Source organism: Saccopteryx bilineata, chromosome 9 (genome assembly GCF_036850765.1).
Source record: "Saccopteryx bilineata isolate mSacBil1 chromosome 9, mSacBil1_pri_phased_curated, whole genome shotgun sequence".
NCBI classification, from domain to species: domain Eukaryota; kingdom Metazoa; phylum Chordata; class Mammalia; order Chiroptera; family Emballonuridae; genus Saccopteryx; species Saccopteryx bilineata.
Window position 1 is genome coordinate 63,677,633 of NC_089498.1, and position 20,433 is coordinate 63,698,065.

Consider the following 20,433-nt stretch of genomic DNA (forward strand, 5'->3'; position numbering starts at 1 on the left):
CTGTGGTGGTGTCACTAACAATAAAATACACTTAGAACCGCAAGAGGTTCTTCAGGATGCTGCCTACAGACGACTCAGCAGCCTCAGAGGTTTTAAAAATGCAGCGCAGACTTTTTAAGATTTAAATGGCCATTCCAAAGTTTGCATAAGTCCAAGTTAATTCCCAGATATTTTTATAGTTTTTTATTTGGCAACTTTAAACATACAGTATTCCTGGTAATGACTAACAAATGTCAATATTTAGAGGAAAACCAGAGATACATAAATATTGAGCACTTATTAAAAACAACCATAACAAAAAGCACATTTTTAAACAACCTTTAGAACATCTGACTGCAGTTATTTTTAGAACAATTTAAAATATTTAGAGAATTTTTAAAAGTTATAAATCATGTGCTGTCTCCCCAAGTAACTTGCATTGTTCCTTCCCTGAAAATAAATTACGGTATTTGTCTTTGTGGTAAAACAAACAATAGCAAAATGATGTGAAGAAGAGAGCCCATTAACAGGATAATCTTGACAGAAAAAAAAAATGCACTTGCAATAGTTAATAATGGAAATAAATGTATTTAAGTAAATTAGAAAATTATTTTTTAGTCTCAATTATATAAGCATTTGGTGATATTTTGGGGATCCTAAATAAATTGCTTTGGTTCAACAGAGCTTATAAGAAGGCCTGCACTACTGCTAATAACCCAAGAACAATGCATTTTATTTTTCTGTGTTGGGTAGTTAATGATGGGACACTGGACAGAAGCCACAAAACATGGTTTGCAATAGTTTTTTGGGGTTTTTTTAGTGAGTGGCAAAGCTTGTACTCTCAAATCTTAACTGCTGCATAGCTCCATATCTGAAAATGGCAAAAACCATGTATACTGATTTTACTTTAATAATTAAATCACTATTAATAATTAGATATCAGGATAGTGTCTTTGAAACACTGAAAGAAATACAAATCACACACTGATTTAGGACAATGGAACTTCTGAAAGGGTCCAGGAAAAACTTATGTTAGTTAAAAATGATTTCTATGGCTACCTAAGGAGTTCTTTCTGGTACTGTATTATGACCACAATAAAATGAGCCTGTAAAAGAGCAGGAGCAATAAAAATAGCCCTGAGGATCACCCAATTTTTTACTGTTATGGAGTACTTGAAAGAAGTCTACCATAAGAAAAAGAACATCTCAAATTTTACTAAAGTGCTTCTCCTATGGTACATATTTCAGGACAATCTTATAAATAAAGTTGTAATACTGTTTTAGTTTCTGTAACTCTCCTATATGAGACATAAGAACCAATTTTATGCCCAAATTTACTCTCTATAAAATAGTTATAATGAGATTAGCTTGTATTCATAGTTTAGTTAATAATTAAATTATAAACATTTGTAAAATAAAACTTTATAGTCTAATGAGACAAAATATTTAGTACTAATATTACCTGATATTTTAAATTGGAAAATTTCAAGTGCAGAAATGGGCTTCTTTTGAATAAAGTAACTTTAAAAATAAAGATTTAAAGATCTGATGCTTCAAACATAACCCAAAGACCCAATAATTATGCTCTCCTTTAAAAAAGGAAAAAAATTATATTATTTTCATTTTCTAAAGAAAAAAATGTACTTACAATATGGTTACATTTTCAAAACATATATCTGTGATTGTTTTATCAACAATTACCATGTCCGTATCAAAAACTTCAGCTCCCATTTTGAATAAACAAAATATGGCATAGCGCTGTGATCCTAGAGAAAAAAAAAAACATTTTAAGCTATGATCCATGTGACAAATCATACCTACAGCACGTTAAAATCTACTTGAAAATGAAAAAAATTAACTTAAAAATTTGTTAATAGATTCTTATTTCTGTACACTGTAATCCATAACTTTATAATGGCTATTCTGTCAGTATATATTAATACTTTACTCAACTAAAAAAGTTAAAAATACAGGCCTCTTAGCAGCCTAAAATAATCACCAAACTCATAAATTTTACCCTCAGAAAACCCCTTAAGCTTTCATTAATGGCAAATTTATTATTATATATATTATTACCTTTGTCATTTTGGTTTCCAAGTCTATTTAAGAAAAAACCGTTTTCTATTAAAAGAAGTTAAGAGCAGGCACGTTAAGAACAGCGAAACGGTCTACCAAACTAACAGCAAGGGAGGAAACCACAAAAACAATAAAAAGGAGACATGTGAACACAAAAAACATAGCTGCTGGGTGTTTTAATTTGGTGATATTTTAAAAGTATTAGGTGATTAAAGGGCTAAATCCTCATTATTGAAAAACTATAGCTCTTCAGAGAAACTTATTTTCTATAGTAATCAGAAAGTTGTACTTAATTCTCATATGTATTCCTTTGCATAATAAATTATATTTCCTAATTGCCTAACACATATACTAATCTGATTTTGGATTCTTCATATAAAACTAATTATGCTCAATATGATTCAGTCTTTAAAATGAGTAACAAAGCTATCACAACAGACAAGAAAGATAAAGGATTATCATATCTTTTCTGCTTTGCTTCTAACAGCTAGAAATCATTTGAGGTTAATTTCCCTGACCTCAGCATTACATGGATTTGTGAAGACTATATAAAGCTGTAAAAGGCTGATGGAAGAGAAAAAATCAGATCAAGCTAAAAACCTTTTTCTCTTACATAATCTGAAGAAACAAAACAAGGCAGAAAGATCTCCCAGATCTGGTCAAGTGGAAGAAAGCATGCCTTTACCTTCACTCTTTAAACATTTTTTTTTTGTTCCACACTTCTCTTCCCTTATAACTAGTTACATACTGTCCTTGCACAGGTTCCTATCATCAACTAAAAGTGTATTAGATATGCATTATCTTAATTAGGATCAAGCAATTACAGTATACTTATAACTAAAAATCAAAGAAACACAGTTTAGCAAAATTTTGCTTATTCTGACAAATGGTATCAATTTATTTCAGTACAGGAGCAGCTTTTTCTTCCAGTAATACAAATTTACCATACACTAAAAAAATTTCAATTACAAATTAAAGTTATACGTACGTTCTTTATTGCTGAAGTGATCAGAGTCTTTCCACATAAGTGGTATGCGAATATCTATAAAGAGGAGGAAAATAAATGACAGGTAATAATTTTGGTAAATTTCATATCTTAGAGTAAAATGAACCTCTGAATTCCATAATAGATTTTGACCAGTAAAGCCATTAGAATTTATTATTTAAATAATATTTTAACACAGTTAATATACACTTTAAGAAATAGCATAGATTAGATATATAAAAATCTATTATATTTATTTACATAATTTATTTTAAAAAAACCCACAAACTATAACTCAAGAAATTAATTTATTAAGGGAGGTCTGTAATAAACTTTGCCATACATTTTCATTTTGAGATTTATGTTTTCTGAATATATGAATTATGGGAAATCTAATGTTGAATTTCTATTTGGGGTAAATGGCAGCAGCAAAAGTAGTTAAATACATTTCAAAAAGGATAGATTAGTAGAGACAGAAAAGACTTTAGAACCTTTATCCACTACGCAAACTTTAAAGATAAGGAAAATTGACTTGTCTAAAATCATGGTTTTTGGGAGAGACCAAGCTCTTGACAGACTCTTTCCATTAAGATTTAACTTGTCTACAAAAGAATTTGTATTTGTGTTACAAACTGCAGCATTTTCCTTAAGAAATAAAGCTAAAGAGAGGAATGCATTACTTCTTTCAGCTAAAAAAAAAAAGACTATGTTCTAAAAGTAATAAATAAAATAAAAGTGATCTAAACATACTTTCTCTTATTCACACATTCTTCAAACTCTGAAGTAATTATGTCCATGATCTTTATTCCAGAAATTAATCTAGAACTGTGATATAGTCAAAATTTTTTATTCCTAGTTTCATCCATTCTTCCCTTTACATTTAATACTAGATTAACACTAGTAACATTTTCTGACATTCCTATGCTCTTTAAATATTTTCAAGTTGAAGGATCAAGGTTCTACCAAACATTAAGATGTGTGAACTACAGTGTTACATAGCACAGTACACATCTCAATGGTAAAGTGAAGTTAGTTTCAATTACTCAGAGTATAAAACACTATATAAATACCTCAATCCTTTGTGGAAAACTTGTTTAAGACACTTCCCTATTACAATTAGGAAGTTTATGTGCATATTTTCATACCTATTAATTATGTCACTTTCAAATAATTACAAATCTTTATGAAATACTGTTTGGCCCATTTAGGTAGTGCTTCACTTTGAGATCCCAGGATCTTTTATCTACATTTATTTGTTTAGAATATAGTTTCTAAGGTTCTTAATGCCTATTTCCAATTTCCTTTCTTTAAAAGCTTTTATTAGTCCTTCATCCCTAACCTAACCAACCAGGTAGGTATGTACAAGAGCCCTTACCACAGCTGCTCTAGCAGTTTTCATAAAAATTTTACCTAATTTTTAAAAAACATTTTATTTATTCATTTTAGAGAAGAGAGAGAGAGAAAGGAGGAGGAACAAGAAGCATCAACTCTCATATGTGCCTTGACCAGGCAAGCCCAGGGTTTCAAACTGGCGACCTCAGTGTTCCAGGTTGACGCTTTATCCACTGTGCCACCACAGGTCAGGCAAGTATCACCTATTGAGCTCTCTCCATCTGCCAAGCTAAATACTTTATACATACATATCATCAAACAATTTTAAAAATGTTTACCGATTTAATAGTCAAGTGACAGGATTTAGTTGTTTGGATTTGCATTTTCTTGAGTAACAAGAAAAATGTTAATACATTTCTCTCTCTTTTAAACATATTAGTTATGGTTTGTACTTTTAAAAGTAAATTATTTAATCTATGTGAGAATTTAGGTATGTGAGGTAAGAACATGAAAATAATTATTCTTATAAAAATTGTTGCAGCTCCTTTTGTATCTAATAGGTATTCTTTTTCTTTACTGATTTAATGATTCCATCTTTATCATATATATATCATTCTCAGTTCTTTGGTTATATACTTTATGGATCTAATTGAATTATTTATTAATGACTACCCTAATACCAATACTATTCTATTACAATCATTGAACCTTTATACAGTGTGTCCGTAAAGTCATGGTGCACTTTTGACCGGTCACAGGAAAGCAAGATGATAGAAATGTGAAATCTGCACCAAATAAAAAGAAAACTCTCCCAGTTTCATACCTATTCAGTGTAGTTCGATGTGGGCTCAGGCACAGATTTTTTAGGGCTCCTTAGGTAGCTATCCCGTATAGCCTCTACAGACTCGTCACTGACCGATGGCCTACCAGAACGGGGTTTCTCCACCAAACTTCTGGTTTCCTTCAACTGCTTATCCCACCAAATAATGTTATTCCTATGTGGTGGTGCTTCATTATAAACGCGCCGATATTCACGTTGCACTTTGGTCACGGATTCAAATTTAACGAGCCACAGAACACACTGAACTTTCCTCTGTATCGTCCACATCTCGACTGGCATGACCGTGGGCTACTCTGCTGTATACACGGTGTTGCGTCATCATCTGCGCATGTGCACATGCTGCCACATCATCCTACAGAAACTGGGAGGGTTTTCCTTTTATTTGGTGCAGATTTCACATTTCTATCGTCTTTTGTTGCCTTCCTGTGACTGCTCAAAAGTGCACCATAACTTTACGGACACACTGTAGAATACTTGACTATCAGATAGAAATACATTCTCCCAGCAACATCTTAATCTGACTTGCTAATTTATGTAAATTTTAGAATACTGTGTCAAAATTCCCCCTCCAAAATGTTTATTACAATTGTACTGCCCAAATTAATTTGGGAACTGACAACATTATAATATTCTGTCTTTACACAAAATAGCACAAAACAGTTACCCTTATATTTTTACTAAGATTATTCTTGGGGGTAATTTTTGGTTGTTTTCATTGTAAAGAAGGTCTTTACCCCCACCATATTTCCTAACTAGTTATTGTTGGTTTTGAGAGTAATTACTACTTCTTATATATTTATCTTGAATTTAGCCATTCTACTAAATTCTTTATTAGTTCAAATACTATTTCAGTAAATTTCCTTATATTTTCTAGGTCTACAATCTATATCCAAATAGTATTCAGTTTGTCTATTTCTTCTCAGTAGTTTCATTATTTCATTCTTTGGCTAGGATTTTTAAAACTGTGTTAAATTATATTGATACAATAGACATTGTTACTTTGTTCTTGATTTTAATAGGATTGCCTTTATTGTTCTATAATTCTGACTTGGCTGGAGATCTGTCAAAGAGCCTGCTTCTTACTTGACCACAATTGCTGACTCATTTCATTTCACAACTGTTCTTTTTCACAGCTGTTCTTGTTCCATTAGGGTGGTATTAACTATTTACACTATCTTGGGAGTAATATGGACCCTAACTTCCTTTGCTGCATACCCACCCTGTGGGTCAGTCTTGCCCTTTCCCATGCCTAGCTATGTTAGAGCCTCAAGAAGAGAAAGTGGTCGCTTCTTATCTATTTCCCGGGTGGTCAAATACTGTCAGATGGCAAAAAATATATAAACCATCAACTATGTTTCTTAATTTAGGTTTAAACAGTAGAAATTCCTTTCTGATTCTTAAAAATGGTTGACTCAGTTTTAGTTCAGTGTTCTTATCCTTGTCTTTTTTTGTCTTCATTGACATTTTAATAAACTGAGAGTCACAAGAGGATGGCTAACAAGATGCCATCATGCCCTAGCAGTCTCTTATCTACCATAATTTTCAGAGGTAAAAACTGAGGCATTTTGTGAAATGATTTGGCTTTAGTTACTGAATTAGTAGTCAGTGAGTGAGCTCAGATAACTTTACTGCAATGCATTTATTTGATGTTTAGCAGAAATAATCAGAATAAACCTAAATTATTCTTTTTACTTTTATAAAGATCTACCCAGTGAGTGATGAAACTGCAAATAAAAAATCAGGTATCTCAATGTAACCTCAGAAACATTATAAAAAAAATGTGAATTTTCAAATTTCTTTGTTTTTATTTTTTACAAATATACAAACAAAATATAATTAAGCAAAGATGAAAAGTAATTACATATATATCCTATTTTCAGATACTTTCGGTTCCTTAATTAAATTTAAAATTATCTTTTGGAAAAAAGGAACAAATGAGAAATGTTTAATTCCTGTACTTGAGTATTTGTGGTCAGGAAAATAGATTTTTCTCTTTAAATGCTTTTACTTCAGCACTCTTCTAAATGTACAGTTAATGCTAATTTCATGAATTGCTGCAGTCAATAAACTACTATCAAATGACGATAGATGTTAACTCTATCGTCATTTGAGTCTTCAATATTAACTTAACATACCTCATTTGTATACTAAGTAGCACTACATCGAAAGCAAGAAATGAAGGATTATGTTTAAATATTTTTAGAAAATCCCTTTTAAATATTTTCTCTGTCATGGTAAAATATTTTAAATACAGTGAACTACTACTATCTAAAAGTACTGTGTTTGGCACCAAAATGATACAGGGGGTATGAACATTTTATTCCAGTCTTCCAACTGGATAGATGAAAACATGAATATAAATAACTATAAAATACGCAATAGATTTTTATATAGTTCAGTTATTTTTCTGACAATTTTTTTTTTTTGCTGAGGGCAATTTCTCTGATTTAAGACAATTACATCCTACATAAAATTCAGGTCTATCCTTCAAATAAAAAAATTTTTGTTTATTCATAAGTACATTTCTAAAAAAAAAAATCCCATGGTGAGGGCCTGAAATGCAGCAGAAGGGTCTCTGGAGCAAAGTAAACAAGGCTTTTGGCCAGTGAAACAACTGTTACCACTTAAGAACTGATGGAGGTCTGTTGCTTCCAGTATTTATACAAGGTGCATCATCTACCCAGGGTATACACACGAGTCAGCCTGTCTTCACTTCAATCTGTGGCATCTCCAAGCTATTGTCTTTCGCTTCCTTAACACTTTGGAGAAACTGAGACAAAACAGCGTAAGTGCCATCTAGTGGTAAAGGGTCTCCTAACTGCATTAGGAATTCAGAAGAGGAAACATCATTTCTAACTGGAATTATAGGGAAAAACTTTAAATATGAGCAAACATCCTAAAGACAGTATCGTTATTTCAAGAGCCAAATGGGTGTCAGAAACATGGGTGTATAGACAGAACAGGGAGAGAAATGTCCTGCTAAAGCAGACAGCTTATATATAGGAACAGTAGAAAATGTGGCTAGAAAAAATAATTGGGTCAGAATAAAAACTCTGGGGTTGGGGGGTGGTCTTTATCCTATGGGTAATGAAGAATAGTTATCCATCCAATATAGTCACTGAGCAATTACTATGTGCAAGCATTTGTTAGTATACAATGATGACCAAAACAAACATAGTTCCAACCTTCACAGAACTTCTAGCCTAGACAAACACTAATAACATTGTAACTTCTGAGCAGAGCCTTACCAAAGCAGTGGCACAGTGAATAGAGCACTGGCCTGGGATGCTGAGGACCCAAGTTCAACACCCCAAGGTCACCAGCTTGAGTGCAGGCTCACCAGCTTGTGCATGGTGTCGCCGGCTTTAGCATGCAATCATAGACATGATCCCATGGTCGCTGGCTTGAGCAAGGGCTCATTTGCTCTGCAGGAGCCCCCTGATTAAGGCACATGTGAGAAAGTAATCAATGAATAACTAAGGTGCCTCAATGAAGAATTGATGCTTCTTATCTCTCTCTCTCTTCCTGTCTGTCCCTCTCACTATCTCTCTCACTAAATGAAAAACAAAAACAAAAACAAAAAAAAAACTTCTGAGCAGAAAAGACATGGAGAGTCAAAAGACTTGAGTCTGCAGCCCAACTCAATCACTTACAGGAAGTCATTTAACCTTTGAGTCTATAGAGAAAGAGAACTACCCAACATACTTCACAAAGCTGCACTAAGAAGAAAACTGCATAATATATGTAATATATATGAAAGTTTTCTTAAACTATTTGTAAAATTCCATATTTATATGAACAGCATAACGATGAGAAGTGTTTTAGAACAAATATTCTGATGACATATGTGAAATAAAATGAAGAGAATGGACACAGGAAATTTTAAAAAGCCCCCCATCTCTAGATGGTTACTTTATATAATTTACTCAACAATATAAAAACGATCTATCTATAGCATACCTGATAAGGCAATCTTTCCTTTACATGCTGTTCGTTCTTTAGTTTCAAAATTCACATCACTGTCAAAAGGAAAAACCTAATGAAAAAAAAGATCTTTCCTAATAAGCAAACACACACATATTCATGAATAATAATAACTATTTGACTTGAAGTAGTAATAGCTAGCTGGCCTTAAGGTAAATATACAGAGCTATTCTTTTAGATTTTTCACATAAACTATACCTTCCCTGGTGAATATATACTGGCTTATTCTACAATGAAAGCCTTTTGTGATTACTTACATTTATAAACAGTATGTACAATATTTGTCCAGGTCCCAGGAAATGTAATCTTGGATTGCCATTTCATAAATTATATTTCTATCTTACCAGATTATACATAGTTACCTCTGTTGCCTGAAAAAGTAAATGAATGCCCCAACCATGAACTCATGAACTTGTTGCACAAGAAAGAGAACCTTATCCTTATAAAGCAGGGGTCGGGAATCTTTCTGGCTGAGAGAGCCATGAACGCCACATATTTTAAAATGTAATTCCATGAGAGCCATACAACGACCCATGTACATTACGCATTATCCAATAAAAATTTGGTGTTTTCTCGGAGGACAGCTGTGATTGGCTGCAGCCACCCACAACCATGAACATGAGCGGTAGGAAATGAATGGATTGTAATACATGAGAATGTTTTATATTTTTAACGTTATAATTTTTCTTATTAAATATTTGTCTGCGAGCCAGATGCAGCCATCAAAAGAGCCACATCTGGCTTGCAAGCCATAGGTTCCCGACCCCTGTTATAAAGTATAACAAGTATTTTAGTGCTCGCTTCGGCAGCACATATACTAAAATTGGAACGATACAGAGAAGATTAGCATGGCCCCTGCGCAAGGATGACACGCAAACAAGTATTTTAAAAAATTACTCTTTTCTATATTTATATGCAGTAAGATAATATTTCATTTCCTTAAAATTCCAAAAAAAACTAATCATTTACTAAAATAATGAATTAAGGTGGAAAAGGAAGGGATGGCTCTATAGAGAGAATAAACTATGGAGAGGAAAATATTACCATGTCAATAGAAACGTTTCAAAGGAAATTCTTAGGATATAAAACACTTTCAAGTCTGACTTTAGAATATACTATTCCCATTAAAAAAAGTCTTTTAAAATAATTATCTTGTACTAGATCAAATCAATCGCATCCTTAAATATTTCTCCAATGTCCTATAGTAGAGATTAGCATTCCATTTCTAGAGCAATGTTTCCAAGAGCATTTTTCTTTGAGCTTTTCTTTTAGTCTTTATTTAAACTGGTTAGCTAATTAACTGCTGGCTAATTTAATTAGGTACTTCCAAATGTATAAGATAGAAATTTTTCATTTGTTTGATTTTGTAAGAGGGCTTTTAGAGAAAGACTGGGTGGGAATTTGAAGTGTATTTAATTTTCAGAAGAATATGGCACCATCTCATCCCATTTTATTTAGGAGGTTTGCTTAAAAGATTGTATATGTTCATTATCATGTGTCCAAATTTGAAAATAAAATGTATCAACCTACATTTTTTTACTCTATTACTGGATTAAGCACCTAAATACCTGTATTATAGCAAAATATACTTCAAATAAGCTAAAATAGTATACTAATGTACTTATGTTGATAAGCTTACATGGGATATTTACATGGTGTTTACAGATTCACATGCTAGATATCACTGGAGTAACAGACTCAGCTAATTACTTTATGGTCACAATGGTATTTATGTTAAAATAGGGAATTCACTCAGTGAAAAGTAGAAGTACTCACTGATTATTTCATAATAATATTTCATTGAATCACAAATATAAGCAACAGTCAAGTTCAACATTTTATACTACAGTTTGTCATGCTGAAGAACATTAATTTATTAATTCATCCCAGAGTGTGAAAAATTCAATTGAATAATCTACTATATTTTGTGAAAATAATGCACCAAGAGGCCCACTAGAAATAAAACACAAATCTCAATTTCCTCAGATTGGAACAAGAAATGCAATATAAATACAGTTGGCTGGCATTTGTAGGTAATATTTCTGAAAACATCTTCTCTATGAGCAATGCATAATATAAATTCTTAAAATACTCATTTCAATGAAAAAATGTACGAAAGCTCTTATATAGTTAAGTAACTCAAGTGTTATGGAATATGTCATAGCTTATGCTCAAGTAGAGATGTATTAGCTATTATTAAATTGGATTAAACTTGAGGCTTTGGCAGACAAGTAATATTCTAAAATACTAGAACCACCAAAAGCAAACTGGCTGAATATTTACCAAAAAACTTTTCCTTTCCCAACTATTCAACCACCTGGCAAAGCATAACTTTCTCATCTGTAATTATAAATTACTTGCATATGCATTACCAGGACCAGTCAAAACCTTATTATATACGAATATTCTCAACTATAATATAAATCCAATTAACTATATAATCTTACAGAATAATTAAGTCTGTTGTTAAAAAAAATTAGAAACTGGAATAATGTAGCCTCATTTTTCTGAAGCTTGAATTATTTTCAATTCGAATAACTAACTCCTCAAACTGTTATTTAGGGTGCTAAAATGTAATATTTTCTAATTAATTCACATTGACAATAAAATTGTTAAACATTATCTGTTTAATAATGTGCTACTGTAGCTAATAGTTTGCTACAGTTAAATAAATACTTGTTCGAAAATCTGCAATGTTAATGCCAATTCTAAATGCTATAATTAGAGAGCCAGCCAGAGGAAAAAGCAAATAACCACAAAATTATTCAAACAAAAGCACAGTTAAATAATAGTGTACCTTATTCTTAGAAAGCCAGTTTAGAATATTTTTTGCTGAGACTTTTTATGCTAATTTAAAAGACAGATAAAAATATAAAAGACAAACTTTTAATTTATATGACTGCCTGTAGGCAAATAAAATGACCAATAGAGGGTGCCAATCTTTGTTGCTCAGAAATCTTTATTAAAATTGACCGAGTAGGCCCTGGCCGGTTGGCTCAGCGGTAGAGCGTCAGCCTGGCATGCGGGGGACCCGGGTTCGATTCCTGGCCAGGGCACATAGGAGAAGCGCCCATTTGCTTCTCCCCCCCTCCTTCCTCTCTGTCTCTCTCTTCGCCTCCCGCAACCAAGGCTCCATTGGAGCAAAGATGGCCCGGGCGCTGGGGATGGCTCCTTGGCCTCTGCCCCAGGTGCTAGAGTGGCTCTGGTTACGGCGGAGCAACGCCCCAGAGGGGCAGAGCATCACCCCCTGGTGGGCGTGCCAGGTGGATCCCGGTCGGGCGCATGCGGGAGTCTGTCTGACTGTCTCTCCCCATTTCCAGCTTCAGAAAAATACAAAAAAATAAATAAATAAAATTGACCGAGTAGCTACAGATTACCCTATTTTATATTGTTCCATTTGAGAATGCAAAAGAGCACTTCTTTGCCAAAATTAACAAGCTATGATGAGAAATAGCATAATCATGAAAGTATTTTATACTTTCTTAATGAAGTACTAACAGAATTCTAAATGCAATTCTATTATTTAAAAGCAGGTTATAAAATCCTTCACCTCCAATGCAAATCACTAAAAACTATAACACTCAGAAATGCTCAATATGCAATTTTAAACCATTCTAAAACCATGTGGTATAAAATTATTACCTTCAAAGTATCTCAAATTGACATGAGTTTTCTATTTCAAACCTTAACATAGACATTAAATGATATAGTTAAAAAAATTAATTCAGTAATGTCTTTTATACCATATTTTATTGTAGCAATACCAACAGTATACAGTATTCACTTGGAAACTAAACTTTTTCTTTTTAAGTTATAGAATATAAGCAACTAGAATATTATAACAAACTAGTTATTGTGGCATTATTAAAATCACAATAATGTTAAATGATATACATAATTAGGTCCTATAAGTGACTTTAACTAGTATTATTTTTACAAAACCAAATAAAGTACTTCAGAAGTTAAAACAAAGATAGACTGGTAGGTTGGGGCAAGGGGAAAATATCATTGCTAAAATGTAATTAAGTTCTAGAAACATAGGGCTTTTTTAAAATCCATTTTGTTCACTGTTGAATACACTGTTGTATATACAGTGCCATACTGTATATACAGTGCCTAGTATATACAGTATGGCACTCAATAAATGTTTAGTAATTAATGAATGAAATAGGATATGGTCATTTCAAAGGAGCAGGCAGTAGATTTAGCAGATTTAGATTAGTAAATCACAGGGCTGAATCTTACCCATTAATAACTAGTTATGCTAATGAGTTGCTGCTAACCTCTTAACCTCTGCATCCTCATCTGTAAAGTGGGGGAAATATCTACCTACCTCACAACTACTGAATGAAATAATATTTTAGATGTATTCTGTGTATTAAAAATGTTACACAAATACAAGGATGACTTTGTGAGTTTCTATTTTTGGCCTCAGTGTTTAATCTGGAGCTTTTGTGAAAGAGGCACTATAACATTTGCTAAAGTGATCAGAGTATGAATTCCCAATTCCTATAAGATAATGATAGCCACCTAAACCAGAATCTCTTCAGGCATCCTACAAATGCTTTCAGGCAACAAGGAAAGCAAATAAAATTACATATAGCCCATATCTATAGCATAACAAGAAAACAGACTACTGCAAACTTTAAATATAAATGGGAAAATTAACAATTGAAACCATCAAGCCCAGCTCCTGGAGGCCTTACCCAAGTAGAGTCAGGTTCACATTGCAAAACACAATTTATCAACCTGTGATGTCCCCTAGAAGAAAAGAGAATGGATATAAGACCTGGGGGAACACAACAGCACTGGTTCCCAGGGAGTTGATAGAAAGAGGCTCCAAAAAATTCCCGTTCAGAAAGACACACATGGGGAAAGTATCCTTTGAAAGTTTGTCCATGACAACAACAAAAAAAAAGAAGTGGAAGAAGCAACTGAGGTTAAAAACACCAAGAAACAAAATACTATAAAGAATCAGAAAACCAACCAACCACCCAACAAGTCAACATCCCAAAAGGCACCATTTATTAAAGAAGTTGCTCTTCACATTCCAAAAATAGACAATATTCTTGAACTAAGAAACAAGGTAAACCCTCTACACCCGCCCCACCCCAATCATTTGGCCCTGGAAAGTCCTGCATCCTACATATTTCAATAGGGACTAAAAAGGACCCAGATATCCATGGAAAGTTACTATAAAATGAAAGCAGAAAAAATCAAAATGCTTCTGCTGACAGAAATACTCCACCAACCACTCTTCAAAAAGGTAACAAAAACTACATGATACTCCAAAATAAAGTAAATGCAGTTAAATAAGCTATTACAAGTATGAAAGAAACCAAGAATCTCAAATTTAAAACTTCACACTAGTAAAGTACAAACAAGTAAATATGCAAAAAGAAAAAATAATGAAATAGTAAGAAAAGAAACTGGAAAAAAATCATTTCTGAAATGAAAATATAGACTGAGTAAGGACAAAGAGAAAAACTGAAAGTACACTAAGGCATTGAGTGAATGAGAAATGAAATAAAATGTTTAAAACCATTTAAGAGAAAGTGATAAAACATACAGAGAGGCAGAGAAAATCTAACTTTTGTGCAATTGGAGTCCTTAAATAAGAAAAATAATGAGATTAAAATTAATGCATTATTCTGGAGGTTTTAACTCCATAAAACCTTTCTGAAAATAAGACTTGAATTGTATAATTAAAAGGGTTTTAAGTGAACCAAAATGCCCAGCCTTAGATATTTCCCAGTAAAATTATCAGACTTTAAGATAAAGAAATCTATTTTTAGTCTCTAGACAAAAAAACAAAACAAAACAAAACAAAAAAAACACTAAGTCATTTACAAAGGAAGAAAATCAGGCATCTACAAAGGAAAAATAATTAGGCATTACATTTGTTGATAACAAGACAACAATGGAGCAAGGTTTTCAAGTAACCAAGGAAAGAAAGTGTTTGCCAAGGATTCTGTATCTAGCCAAGCTGCCCTTTAAGTTCAAAAACTAAAGTAAAGTACTTAAATGTACAAGAATGTGACGAAAACTGTATTCATGTGTAGACATCTACTAGCTAGCTCATTAGTGTCCTCCAAACAAGAAATGTTTTGAGAAGTACAATAAAAAGATGGATAGCAAACATTAAAAATATTTAATTGAAGATCAAAGAGTAAAACAAAGGTGGAGATATGAGTACAAGGTTAGTATGTAAATATTATCCACTCCACCAAAAGAGAAATAAGAAATGATCATCTTCTGAGTAGAATCACCAAGGAAACTGATGATGCAAAACAAAAGAGGCCTTGTTAAGTGGAAATGAAAGACAGGACTAGTCAGTACAAACAACAGCACTGGAGACAATATTCAAGGACTGTCTTGGGGGTAGAAATTTAAAATTTGGCTGAAATAAATTTCATTTCTCAAAGTAGAAATCTGAGAGATAAGACTATGAAAGTTGTTTGAAATCAGATCCCAAAGAGCCTGGAATGCAATGCCTCACTAAGGAATAATAATAAATGAAAAACATTAACTGGTTTTTGTTTAAGAGGAGGACTGATAAAAACAGTCTTGTAAGTCATATATCTAGCTATCACAGCAAGGAAAATGTAAGGCTAGTCCAGTTTACCAGTCAAAAGACCAGCAAATTGATGGATTAGTGTAGCAACTAAACAATCCTGTCACCTAAACTGAGGCAGGAAACTGTGTTCCACCCCTGACTCTAATGATCTACTGTTTACTTAACCTACAAAGCTTTATTGACTTACCTTACTGTACAGTACTGTGAACTGTAACACAAACCTGAATATCTTTTGCATATTTAGGCATAAAAATAGGTAGTATACCAGGTGTTTCATAAATATACAGTATTTGAAAACAAAACTTTTGTTATACAATTAGAACATTAAAGTAATAGGACATTTGACCAGTTACTGATATTTTCAGATATGTGGTTCTTAAAAAACAAAAGATGAAAATAAAACTGATTTCTCAATGGGAGGGATTCCTCATCTAAACCAAAAAATAACTATATTCTCAATTTCCCTCAAAATGATGCAAAACCAGCACTATTCCAGATACACAGAAGTTAATTCATTGTATACAATGCATTACTTGGGGCATTAGGGCTTAATCCTTTCCTGGAACCCTGATTTTAAAAGGCTGCAAAATTAAGTAAAAATATTTGCTTACTTTAAAAATTGAGTGTACTCTGAGTGATGATCTATTAGAAAAACCCAAAATCCACGCATTAGTTTTGATCTCCTAAATTCTCTCATCAAAAGCTACTATTTGACCACTTCTATGTGTGCCTATTGTTATTTTTCTAAAAATTGGTTATTTCACTTATTGTCTCACTATCCTTTTCAATACTGTACTGAAAGATAAACCTACCCAAACATCCATTTTATGATGTCTCTTTCTTGCAGAAAGTAATCAAGAATAAACAGTGTAATAAATGTAAAGCGCTGCAGTAACTTACTAGGGCAGCTTGTGGTACAAAGTACTGTACTGGGCTTCTTTCTGGCAGGAGAGGGGTACTCAAGCTCTAAGTCATCTGTTCACACACTGTGCACCCTCTGAAACAATTACCAAATATTTCTAAGTCCTAGTTTCTGAGTATTTAATAAAGAGGTTTATTTATACCTCTCATAGTTCGTAATGTAATATTTGTGAACATCTTAGGATAGTACCTGGCACCTAGAAAGGTTGTCAATACCAATTAACTTCCTAGCATTCCAAGTTTTCTTGAATCTTGCTGTATGCCTCCCCATTCCAACTTTGGCTTGACCTTTAGCTTCAAACAAATACATCTCTTCACTGCTCTGGAATAATTTATGCTTGTCTTCCACAGTCAGCTTTTCTTGGAATGCTGATTTCTCCTGCTCACCTAATCAAACTCTATCCATCCTCCATGATCTAGAATCGTGATGGCAACCTTTTTATAAAAACCACCCACTTTTGCAGTGCTGGTCAGCCACCCTCCCACCCACTAGTGGGCGGTCCAGCTTTCATGGTGAGCCAATTGCGGCACCATTTGGTTGTTCTCCTACCCCCACCATGAAAGCTGGAACGCCCACTAGTGGGTGGGAGGGACCAGGTTGACCAGCATTGCAAAAGTGGGCGGTTTTTATAAAAAGGTTCGCCATGACGGATCTAGAAGATTCTGATCCACGGCTTCCATTAGATCTTCCTCAATTATACCATTTCATACTTATTTGATTATTCTCTAAAAAAAAGTCTAAATATATTATCTATATTAATTTTTTTACATTTGTCATACAATTTTAAAGAAGGTAGACTAGCATTAGTAGTTAGACTCAATACAATGATATTTTAACTCTGGTAGCAATGTAAAAATGGAGCATTTTTCCACGTTAAAGACTATTAAAACCAACTAAGAACAAACTATTAACTCTTTAAAGGAAAAACCTTTCGCTTCATATCTTGACAAATCTTGTTTTTTGAATTTGGATATAATAGCATAGTACTTAGTGTTGTATAAGTAGTACATATTTGGTAAATATTTGATTGACTAAGCAAATGGCACAATTTACATAATTTTTTTCAAGGAACAAAAAACCCCCACCTATCATTAGACTCCCATTAATCTTGACATCATTTTTATATAAAAAGAAGACAAGAACTATACTTTCCAGTTATATCTGATCAGTGAACTCAGGCTATAGCTGAACATAATAAAATGAAGTTACAAACAAAGAAGTTAATATACAATATTCAGATTTTCCAAAAAATAAAAATAATTCAACTATTAAGGGAGACCAAGTTTTTATATGAATGATGAAAAAATATAAATGTGTACAGCATCAAAGCTATTTTTCTCTATCAAAACAACCAGTTAAGAAACTGAAAATCCTCATACAAATCTCTCTTTGCTATATAAGCCCAATAGAAACAGCAACTTCAGAAGTCATACAGCCAAATTTAAAAAATTACCAACTCACAATTCATTTTATAATAGTTTCCCCTTATCTGTGGTTTCGCTTTCCACGGTTTCAGTTACCCATGGTCAACTGCAGTCAAAATTAATAAATAAAAAATTCCAGAATAAACAATTCATAAGTTTTAAACTGCATCCATTTCTGAGTAGCTTCATGAAATCTGTCTCATGCTTGTCCAAGATAGCTACATTGTCTACCCCAAGGGTCCCCAATTTTTTTACACAGGGGCTAGTTCACTCTCCCTCAGACCGTTGGAGGGCCGGAGTATAAAAAAAACTATGAACAAATCCCTATGCACACTGCACATATCTTATTTTAAAATAAAAAAACAAAACAGGAACAAATACAATATTTAAAATAAAGAACAAGTAAATTTAAATCAACAAACTGACCAGGATTTCAATGGGAACTATGCTCCTCTCACTGACCACCAATGAAAGAGGTGCCCCTTCCGGAAGTGCAGCGGGGCCGGATAAATGGCCTCAGGGGGCTGCATGCAGCCTGAGGGCAGTAGTTTGGGGACCCCTGGTCTACCCTATCTGCCCATTAGTCATTTAGGAATCACCTGGGTTATCAGATCAACTGTCATGTTATCACAGTGCTTGTGTTTAAGTAACCTTTACAACCCCAAAGCACAAAATTAGTGACCTGGCAATTTGCCTTTACCCAACAAAGCTGAAAGTGCTTCCTTTCAGTGAAAAGGTGAAAGTTCTCAACTTCATAGCAAGAAAAATCATACACTGAGGTGACCAAGATCTACGTAAGAACAAATATATCCGTGAAATTGTGAAGAAGGAAAAAGAAATTTGTGCTAGTTTTGCTGTTGCACCTCAAACTGCATAAGTTATAGCCATAGTACAGTACATGGTAAGTGCTTAGTTAATATGGACAAGGCATTAAGTTTGTGGTAAAAGAAATGAACAGAGAGCCTGGCTGGTTTGCTCAGTGTAGAGCATCAGCCTAGCATGTGGATGTCCTAGGTTCGATTCCTAGTCAGGGCACACAGAAGCAGCATCCATCTTGCTTCTCTCTCTCTCCTCCCCTCCTGTAGCCATGGCTTGATTAGGGCAAACTGGCTCCATGCTCTGGGGGATGGCTCCACGGCCTCCCCCTCAGGCATTAAGAAGAGGCCCTGGCCGGTTGGCTCAGCGGTAGAGCATCGGCCTAGCGTGCGGAGGACCCGGGTTTGATTCCCGGCCAGGGCACATAGGAGAAGCGCCCATTTGCTTCTCCACCCCTCCGCCGCGCTTTCCTCTCTGTCTCTCTCTTCCCCTCCCGCAGCCGAGGCTCCATGGGAGCAAAGATGGCCCGGGCGCTGGGGATGGCTCTGTGGCCTCTGCCTCAGGCGCTAGAGTGGCTCTGGTCGCAACATGGCGATGCCCAGGATGGGCAGAGCGTTGCCCCATGGTGGGCGTGCCGGGTGGATCCCGGTCGGGCGCATGCGGGAGTCTGTCTGACTGTCTCTCCCTGTTTCCAGCTTCAGAAAAATGAAAAAAAAAAAAAAAAAAAAAAAAAAAAGAAGAGCTTTGTTGCTCAGCCACCACGCAATGCCCCAGATGGGCAGAGCATCACCCCCTAATGGGCCTGCCGGGTGGATCCAGGTCTGGGCACATGCGGAGTCTGTCGCTGCCTCCCCTCCTCTAACTGAATAAAAAATAAATAAATAAACAGAAAACATCTCCCAACTGATGGCAGTGTTCTACGCCAGATATCATCGAGCCTATATGAGGCTTTCAGCAAGGGATCACCTGACACGAGGGACACAAAGACATTTACTGCAAATAAGAAATGGTTATAGATTCAGGAACAGTTTGGGACTGAAAAATACAAAAATTACTGAAGAGGCTATGTCTGTTGATGAAGTTGCTGCCACATTTCTGACAGAGTTGAAGAAGTTGAATAGGGTTTTGGTATTACCTGCAATTTCAAACACTGACTGGGGTTTTGGATATATCCCCCATAGCCTACTGTAAATATTTAAAGAACTTAAATATGGAGAGATATGATTCCCAGAGGAATATTCCATATAACTATGAGATGATATTTAGTCCCACACTATAAACAAGTGCTTCTTAAAACTTTTCCACTGAAATAACCCCCTTTGATAAAATGCCCTTATAAAGGCTGGGAGAAGGAACATATATCCCCCTGAAGAGAATAACTCCAAACTATGCCGTAACTCTAAATTTTTCATACTTTATCTTAAAACAGGGGTCGGGAACCTACAGCTTGTGAGCCAGATGTGACTCTTTTTTTTTTTTTTTTTGTATTTTACTGAA

The 20,433-nt window shown here is 34.2% G+C and overlaps 1 protein-coding gene and 1 non-coding gene across 3 annotated transcripts in view; one reads left to right on the forward strand and one right to left on the reverse strand.

The window, feature by feature from the left end:
* RTKN2 (rhotekin 2) overlaps nt 1–20,433 on the reverse strand; it is a 73,752-nt gene that overhangs the window by 43,967 nt on the left and 9,352 nt on the right. For both annotated transcript variants that reach the window (XM_066243683.1, XM_066243682.1), the window contains exons 3-5: nt 9,174–9,232; nt 3,044–3,097; nt 1,628–1,745 (exon numbers count right to left, since the gene is read on the reverse strand). In XM_066243683.1, the coding sequence (XP_066099780.1) occupies nt 1,628–1,745; nt 3,044–3,097; nt 9,174–9,232 (231 nt within the window). The remainder of the gene's footprint in view (nt 1–1,627; nt 1,746–3,043; nt 3,098–9,173; nt 9,233–20,433) is intronic.
* Nucleotides 9,991–10,095, forward strand: LOC136313751 (U6 spliceosomal RNA). The gene has a single exon (XR_010727196.1). It is a non-coding gene; the product is annotated as a U6 spliceosomal RNA (small nuclear RNA).